This window comes from Mandrillus leucophaeus, unplaced genomic scaffold (genome assembly GCF_000951045.1).
Source record: "Mandrillus leucophaeus isolate KB7577 unplaced genomic scaffold, Mleu.le_1.0 Scaffold107, whole genome shotgun sequence".
NCBI lineage: Eukaryota > Metazoa > Chordata > Mammalia > Primates > Cercopithecidae > Mandrillus > Mandrillus leucophaeus.
In genome coordinates, this window is record NW_012098876.1 from 1,467,755 (window position 1) to 1,476,934 (window position 9,180).

Sequence of the window (9,180 nt, forward strand, 5' to 3'; positions counted from 1 at the left end):
CAGCAGCGGCCGCGAACGCCGCTCTCTCAACCCAGATGGCCCCTGCGCCCCGCTAGCCATCCGTATCCCCAGTGCAGCTGCGGCGGCGGCGAAAGCCGACGGGACGAGGGCGCCAGAGAAGCAGCAGCAGACGGAGGCGGCACCACGGCTCTAAGAAGCAATGACATTCCCTCTCTCGCCCGTCGCCCGCCCAGCCGAGAGGAGCAAGGGGAGGAGCCCCCTGGAGTCCGGGCGGAGCTCAAGCAACCTCTGACTCCGCCCCCGGCCCGACAGGAACTGGCCCCTCCGCCTGTCACAAAGCGACAGGTCCGTTAGGGGGCGGGGCCAGAACCGCGGCGCCCACCAATAGGGGCGCGAGCTAGGGCGGCGCTCGACCCAACCGTCTCCCACTTCCCCTCCCCCTCCCGGCCTCGCGCCCATTCGCCCGGAGCGGCCGAGCTGCGCGGCTACGGCTTCATTGTCAGTTGAAAGACGCGGTTTCGCGCGCCTGTGCGGTCGGCGAGGAAGGGTACTAGGCGGCTCCGCTAGGTTCATGGAGCAGAGCTGGGCTGAGGGGCGGGAACTGCGGAGCGGCCTCGGTCAAACTCGGCTTAAAGGGCGCTGAGAGCGCCGCACCGACCAGCGGGACGCTCGCGGGCTCTCCGCGGTCGTGACTTTTAACCCGCTTTGCGCGGAGCCCTCACCACGTGACGGACGCGCAGGCGCATTACCATAGCCCTCGGCGCGTGGGTCTGGCCGAGGCTCTCTGCCGCCCGCGGCGCTCCTTGCCTGGCGTTGTGAGTGAGCCCGCAGTGGCAGTGACATGGCCTGCCCTGCTCCCTGTACTCCACGTCCCGTCTCCGGCTTCTGCGGCCGCGGGAATCCGAGAATGTGAGCGAAGACAAGTTTTCCGGCACCGGAAACTGGTTGGAGCCGGCAAGCGCGCCCCTAGCTCCGGCAGGCAAAATGCGACCTTCTCTCGCCCTTTGTCGTTTGTACTCCGTATTGCAAAAGAACTGTATGTTCACTGGAAATATGGGGAAATGCAGAATTACATTAACGGCTGCATACATTCCGTCGAATGAGTGAAACTAACTTACCCTGGACGTTAAGCTGTTTCCAGTTCTCACTTTACTAAATAACAACAGAACGAAGATTCTCGTGCACGAATTTCTGCACGTCTAGCTTGTATTTGTATACCTTCCGTTCCTTTCCCCACGTCCCCCCTCGTCCGCTAAAATAAAGTGTTACCAGATAAACTCAGGGCAAAATGAGCCTAAACTAAGTGAGGTAGTGGGTAGACTCGGATTGCTCTGATATAAACCCCATAGAAAGTACGGAGCTTTCGGGTAATCGGTGCTCAGTAAATACTTGTTCATGTCAATTCACAGCTAATTGTACATTTTGTTAGGTAAGTAACATCTGGATATTAACGGGCATATTAGTGTAAAACTATAAAGGCCCTGAATTATTTTCTTAGGTGATTCAGATTTTTCTCTTTAAACTACAAATTGTGTTTCAGTATTAATAGAGGCCTTTTCAAAATGTTACATAAATGAACTAGCTATTTTGAGGTAGCTCTTTGAAAGTAAGGCAACTCCAGCTACCCTTTTAACCTGCTAAGTGGTTACGTTTTGTCTTGTTTCCTTAAAAAAACCGTAAATAGTCTTATTAAGGAAAGAATGAAAAGGTTTCCAGAAATAGATTTTCCCACCAACAATTTAATAGCCGACATTTATTGAACATCTACATTTTAAGGAGAATTAAGATAAAATATTAACTGCCTCTGTTACACAGAGAAAGACGACATGCTTTTCCTCGTAGCCCGAACGGTGATGCTGAAATGACAGCCAAGGATTTTTGTCTGTGTTCCCTGAACCAAAGTTTTACCAGCCTGAAATAAAATTTGTGTTTTAATTTGTTTGGATATTTCTATTTTATTGTCTTTGTGTATCTATTCCCTATTAAGTTCTACGTTATCTTCTTTTGCTTCCTGTTTTGGCTGTTTAATGGCCATAGGCCTGGTCTGAAAAGTGACAAGGCTTAGTTCTAGTCTAAGTCTTCAAGGCTAAGTTCTAGCCTATGGTTGCTTACTAGTCATGTAGCATTGGACATGTCGCCTGCATGGGTTGCCCTTTCTGCTGTTAAAGTCAGTTGTTAATGTTAAAAAAGATAGCTTATTTGAAAGCATTTTAGGAAATTGTTAAGGAACGTGCAAATACAGGGTAGTGGTAAAGGTAAAAAACATGAAAACCCTTTGATTTTTGACCTTCATTTATTCACTCATTCATTCAGCAAGTATATATTGAACTCCTTTATGCCAACCACTGTGAGTGAACTGGGATGCATTGGGATTCAGCTAGGAACAGGAGAGACGTGCCTCCTACTCTCACAGAGTTCACCAGCCAGCCCTAGGAAGGGAGGTACTAACCAAATCATCACATGGTTCAGGACCAAAATGCAGGGTGACAAACACTGTGGAGGACAGGCACGTGGGGAATTTGATCTACATGAGAAGGATGAGAAACATTACCCTGAGGAAGCAGCACTGGGGGTGATGATGAATGGACTAGGAGAAGGATAATGGAACACGTTATGTAGACAGAGAAACACATGCAAAGGCTCTGCAGTGGGACGGGAGGCATACAAGGAATCCAGAAAAGTGGCTGCAACACAGACAGTGGGACAAGGTAGAGTAGGAGTCAAAGGAATGATCAGATCGTGTAGGTCCTTTTAAGAGGTGTTTTTTGGCTTCATTTTAACTTCAGAATATTGAGAAGCCATAAAGGGTTTTAAACGGCATGTGGTGTATTTGAGATACAGGGAGAGAGTTGATCAGATGTGTGTTTTGAAAAGATTACCAAGGCTGCAATGTGAAAAGCATTTTGGAGAGGAGACCAGTAAGAGATCTCATATCTACCTGAGAATTCAGAGGTTACTTTTGTGAGGTATATGCTATTGTGGAACCACTAGAGAACTCATAAAAATAAATTGCAGCATTGTGAATTCGCAATTTCTAGCCTATCAACGTGGAAAAATCGTTTACAGTTTGTGCAAGAAGCTTGAATGTGTTTGCCTCTTTGCACTTGAGGTTCTTAATCCTGCTAGGTGCTTGTAACATCCTCCTGAGTTCAAATCTCTCAGGAGTCAGATAGTCAAACACTGTGGGTGCAACGTGATGAGCAGAGTGGTGTGGAATCAGAGGCCCAGCTTCTAGGGGAAGGGAGTATTTGAGCTGAAACTTGAGGGATGAGCAGAAGTTCACAAGACACACCAGGAAGAGGGATAGGGGATTCCAAAAAGGAACAAGGAAGTCCTTCAAATTAATACACAAAGTTTAATATTAATGAAGGTGCATTGGGAGATGAAACTGAAAGAGAGCTAAGAACCAGATTATCAAGGACTTGTCTGCCTGGTAAAGGAGTTTAAATATTATTCTGTAAGCAGCTGGGACTCATTGAAACATTTTGACCAACAATAACATGATCAGACTTGGCTGATGGAAGAAAAAAAATGACAGTAGTATGAAAGATGTACTAGAAAGGGTGAGAGTAGAAGGAGATAAATAAGGAAGCATTTACAGAAGTTTAAGCAAGAGAATTAGGTACAAAAACTGGGACAGACAGTAGGGCCCGGAGAGGAGAGGACAGATAGGAGAGGTATCAAGAGGGTAGAGTCCAGAAATTGGTGATTGGGGTAAAATAAAAGTAGGGTTTAGGACAAATCTGGAGTTTCTGGTTTGGTTATTTGGATGGAAAGTGATGTCTCAGAAATACAAAGCAAAGGACAAGCAACAGGTTTGGAGGGAAGAGGATCAAATCAGCTTCGGACATGTGATGTTTTAGGTCCCTGTAGGATACCCAAGAGGAGCTGGATAACAGACACTTAAAGAGATGTGATGCTCAGGAGGGAGGGTTTTCTGGGAATAAAGGCTTGGGACTCCATGGCTATGGATGAAATTTTGCTGGAGTCAAAGTTATAGACAAGGAGAGAAGGGTTGAGGATACAGCCCTAAGGACCTCCCAAATTTAGATGTGCGTATAGGAAGCCCAAATAGAGAAATCAAAGAGAAAAAAGAACCAGCAGAGAGAGTGATGTCCCAGCAGTGAAGAAAGGGAAATAAAGTGAAGTCAGAAGTAGCACAAGGTACAGAGAAATGGAGTGTGACACAGCTGAAAAGTGTACCTTTCTTTTGGCAACCAGGAGTTCACCATACTTTAGCAAGGTCAATTTTAGTGGAGTCATAGGGGCAGAAACCAGATGGCAGCAGGTGAGAAGGGATCAGTGGCAAGAGATGTGCAGGCAGGGAATGTATACCACCTTTTCTAAAAGTCTGGTTTCAAAAGCACAGACAGGACCACCAAATCAGACCAAAAAAAACAAAACAAAACAAAACAAAAAAACAAAAAAAAACCACCTAAATTATGATCTGCAGTCCCTAGCATTTCTCACAGTGATCAAGAAAAGATTTAAGTGCCTGTAATGTGTCCCAGGAATGATACAGGTCGGAGAGTGAGTTTCATTCTTCCTAGAGAAACACAAACAACATGACATCTGCGCTTGTACCAGACACACCACACTAGGGGTTGCCACAGTCTGTCACATAATTGACATTTGCAAATATCTAGAGCGGAGATGCACTGTCACATTTTATCTTTATTTGCTACCATTGAAACAACACCACACCCTAGTCTTAAGATTCCAGATCATATATAGCAAATTAATTTTCTATTTTAGTACTCCTGAAAATTCACATTTCTATGCCCACTATCTCATGATTTTCATAAAAGGACATTGTAACAGTGAAGCAAGCATTTGATTTCAAAAAGGGCCAAAGGATAATGGCTTAAACAAATAGAAGTTTATTTTCTTTCGTAAAGTGAAATCCAGAGAAAGGTGGTTGCTGGTATGAAGTCACTTGCTCAACAAAGCTTTCCACTTTTTCTGTCTTTATACTCTTTGCTGGATTCTTGGATGTCATTTTCACCCCCTTTTATGCTGTCCTTTGCATTGCATAGCAGAAGCTGAGGAGTACTTTTCCCACATTCTTTTCTCATATGACTCCATGTTACTTTTTGTGAGTGAGGGGAGCTCAGTCGACAAAAAAGACAGAGGATTTCAGATAGAAAAGAAAGAATGGGCAAATGTAAGATTTACACATCTTTTTGGCTGGTGTGAGAACCACTTACATAATTGTCATCGACTAAGACAATTTTGGGGAGCTTTTTGGAGATTACTGAGAACTGGAGCAGTTTCCTAGAGAACTTCTGAGAGCTCCCTGCTTTAGTCCTTCAGGCTAAAGTTTTCAAAGTCTCCTTCATTGACCTTGACCTTCAGGCAACAACTTCCCTTATCTTTATTCCCTATGGTCTTTCAACATTAGTGTAAATAATCATTCTTGATTAAACCTTTTATTCCTGAAGTACCTAGAGTATCTCTGTTTTCCTGATTGAACCTAGTAATACACTTTCAATTCACTTAGCGCATTGGTTTTCATTGTCTTGATTATTGCCTCACTATTGTAAGATAGCTGCTGCAGTCCCAGACATCACACCGGCACTTGAGGCAGAAGGTTAGGAGACAGGAAGATGCCAATCACATATGTCTTCCTTTTTTAAGAAAAACATTTTCCCAGAAATTATTTTAGCAGACTTTCTCTTAGATCATATTGGCACCACCACCTCTCATGACCATATTGACTTTATATTGCTCTAAGTTGACAGCTTCATTTCTTTAGGCATGCCTGGTTTTCCTGAGAGCACAAGCAAAAGTCCTGAAATTGGTTTCCAGTGGCTCTGATTAGTCTGTCTTAGATCATGTGCCAATTCCTGTTTTTTACTTTGGGATGGAGACTCAGTCTGTCTCCCAGGCTGGAGTGCAATGACATGATCTCAGCTCACTGCAACCGCTGCTTCCCAGGTTCAAGCAATTCTCCCGCCTCAGCCTCCCGAGTAGCTGGGAGTACAGGCACCCACCACCACATCGGGCTAATTTTTGTATTTTTAGTAGAGAAGGATTTTGCCATATTGGCCAGGCTGATCTTGAACTCCTGATCTCAGGTGATCTGTCCACTTTGGCTTCCCAAAGTGCTGGGATTACAGGCATGAGCCACCACACCCGGCCTATACACTGACGCCTGACCAAGTGCCTTTACCAAGAGAATAAGAAACACTTATTGGTTTAAGCCATCCTGGAGAGGATGCACCATAATTAATTCAACCACTAGTGGCTGTTTGGGCTTTTACTGGTCTTGTGCTACTATAAAAAAGGCTGTAATTAATAAATTTATGCAGAAGGAATTTTGCCTAAGTGGAAGAGTGTTGATTGGAATTTCCATAAGGAAAATTTGGTATAGGTATGTCCATTTGTAATTTCAATAGATAAGTTGCTCTCAGTAAGGGGTTGTACCAATTGCATTCCCACAATGTGTGAGAAGCCCATTTCTGAGGGCTCACCGAGTGTAACGAACTGTTGGCTTTTTGCCAACAAATGAGGTACAAACTGGTAGTTTTAATTTGCATTTCCTTTATGAGTAAGGCTAAAGGTACTTATTTAATATTTAAGACAGTCTTTTCACATCCTCAATGAGGCAGAATTGCCATTACTGATTGTATATTCTTAAGCATAATTATTGGAAGAGTATGCCCCTATGTTATAGAAACCATTAACATGTATAGTTTTATTTGCTAGTTGCTCAGAAAATGAGGTCATCTGTATTAAATTCACGCAAATCCGTTCTTGCAAAATAAAAACTCTTCTACTGTTCAATTTAGCATATCCCCTAGATTATCTATTCTAGATCATGTACTTCCTGAAAGTATCTTTGAGGCAATGAAGCAATTTTTTATGATGTGTTAAGAAATTCAGATAGAATTTTATCTGAATTTCTTGTAATGTCATTACGTTGTGTGCCCTCCTGATGTATAACTAAACTGTCCACCTTTTCCTGAGAGCTTTATAGAAGTAGATGAATAAATAGGTAACTTCAGCAAATGTTTTCTTTCAATGCAGTTTAACTACAATTAGAGTGCTTCAGATGTGATGCCATCACCTATGCCCATAGATTTGTGTTCGTATTTTTAAAAATTTAATCCCAGCAATCACAGAATCCGTATCTGCACTATATTTTTAAGAGAATGTATTGTTATGTTTTTATGTGGTTGACCATAAAATAAGTCAGTGAAGTTCCAAACAGAAACCTATAAAACAAAGATTTCAACCTATAGGTGTCAAGAAAACAGAAAATTTGAAACAGGGACTCTCTCTGGCTTAACAAGAGAACTTAATATGTTGAGCTTCAGAATTACACATTTTTAAAAATTCCTCTACTTGTTATTGTTATAAATTGTTGATATCTCAAATGTTTAATTTTAAATTTAGTTACAATAAATTTTATACTGAAGAAATGTATTCCACTTATATAATTACACATAATCAATTCATTTACTAAGGAATTAGAAGGGATTTTGTTGGTTATTAAATTAGTGACACAATAAAGAATGGAAGTTGCATTAGCTAGAAGTCATAACAAAGAAAACCACATTATAATTTTAATAATAAAAACAAAATTAAAAGGAGCTGAAGGGACCTACTTAATATATAATCTAAACATCTAAAGCATTGGACATGCATATGATTGGGGTGTTATTTCTACTTCTGATAGTGGGGGTTTCTCAGGCCCTTTGAGTTTTCAAAGAACAGAGTTATATTTGGGTCACTGGGTAATGGAGTTTATTAAAAAGGATACACAGAGGAGTAACAGACAGATATCATTGCAGCTGTACAGCCATACATCATAGAAAACGGGAATTTATTTCATACAGCAGTTCTGGTGGCTCAACAAAACTCTACTAAGCCAGCAGCATGACCTGTCATCTTCCCTGCACTCAGCAGCTCCCTACCCCACACCGTGTCCAGACACTTTCTCCAGTGTTCTGCTTTGGTTTCCTTTGTGACTGGCTCTCCTCCCCTAACTCACTCACTAGTGTTCTCCTAGACTCTTAACATAGACTTCCCTCTGGCTCCTACTGCTCTTATTCTGCCAAGAGAATAAGAAACACTCATTGGTTTAAGCCATCCTGGAGTTGAACGGAGTTATATTTGGGTCACTTACTGATTGCCCCCTCTTGAATATCTCTCTGCTTCTCATGAAATCTTTGTGCATCTGTCTTAGATAAGTTTCTTCAGAAGCAGAGCCAGAACTTCTGTGTGATTTGTTAAGGTGAGTTATTAAGTGTTCTCAGGAAACATCAGTAGGGGAGGAAGAAGGTTAACAAGCCAAGCAACAGTGCAATCTCAGGCAAAGACCATGGAGAGTCCTTTAGTTTCATCCCAGACTAACACCTCTCAGTCACTGACTAACTGAGGAGATGCATGAGCTTCTAGGCACTTCCAGCTTTCTGGTCATTGGGAAGAAAAGCTCCAGGGAAGGGTACGCACAAAGGCTTGTGTAATCTGAGGATCTTGGATATGGATGGAACACTGCTTCAGCATTCCTCTCAAATGCAAGTATGACTCAGATTGGAGCTCCCAAGGAGAGAATATGTGGTTGGGTCAAGAAGTTACCCTCCAGTATAGGGCTCTCTTATTGGGTTGTTGTACGGGGTCACTCGCTCTATAGGCTAGGAGACATTGGCAGACTTTTAGATAAGGCTAATTTCTCTGGCCTTGTTAGTTGTGGCTAGGGTAATAGGGCCACATGCTGCAATATATGGTCACTTATGTACAATAAGCCTCCAATAGGGGTTTGTGGCTCTGACATCGTGCTGAAGCCTCTTAGAAAAGAGCACAGTAACTGGCCTGCATCTTGTCTAGGCTGTTCCTAGACTAGTTTGTTGGCACCTAGATATATACTTGTTACTTTGGTTTTTGGGGGGTGAGAGAGGTTCAAGTGTGTCTTGAAAGTAGCCACCCTCACGCCTGTAATCCTAGCACTTTGGGAGCCCGAGGTGGGTGGATTGCCTGAGTTCAGGAGTTCAAGACCAACTGGGCAACATAGTGAAACCCCGTCTCTTCTAAAATACAAAAGAAATTAGTTGAGTATGGCAGCGTGCACCTGTAGTCCCAGCTACTTGGGAGGCTGAGGCAGGAGAATTGCTTGAACTTGGGAGGGGGAGGTTGCAGTGAGCTGAGATGGCGCCACTGCACTCCAGCCTGGGCGACAGAGCAAGACTCTGTCTCTCCAGAAAAAAAAAAAAAAAA

At 43.0% G+C, this 9,180-nt stretch overlaps 1 protein-coding gene across 1 annotated transcript in view; it reads right to left on the reverse strand.

Moving 5' to 3' along the window:
* The window catches only part of STT3B (STT3B, subunit of the oligosaccharyltransferase complex (catalytic)), a 106,741-nt gene extending 105,689 nt beyond the window's left edge, over positions 1 to 1,052 (reverse strand). The window contains exon 1 of the mRNA XM_011985637.1: positions 684 to 1,052. Coding sequence (XP_011841027.1) covers positions 684 to 1,052 — 369 coding nt within the window. The remainder of the gene's footprint in view (positions 1 to 683) is intronic.
* Positions 1,053 to 9,180: the final 8,128 nt, after the last annotated feature.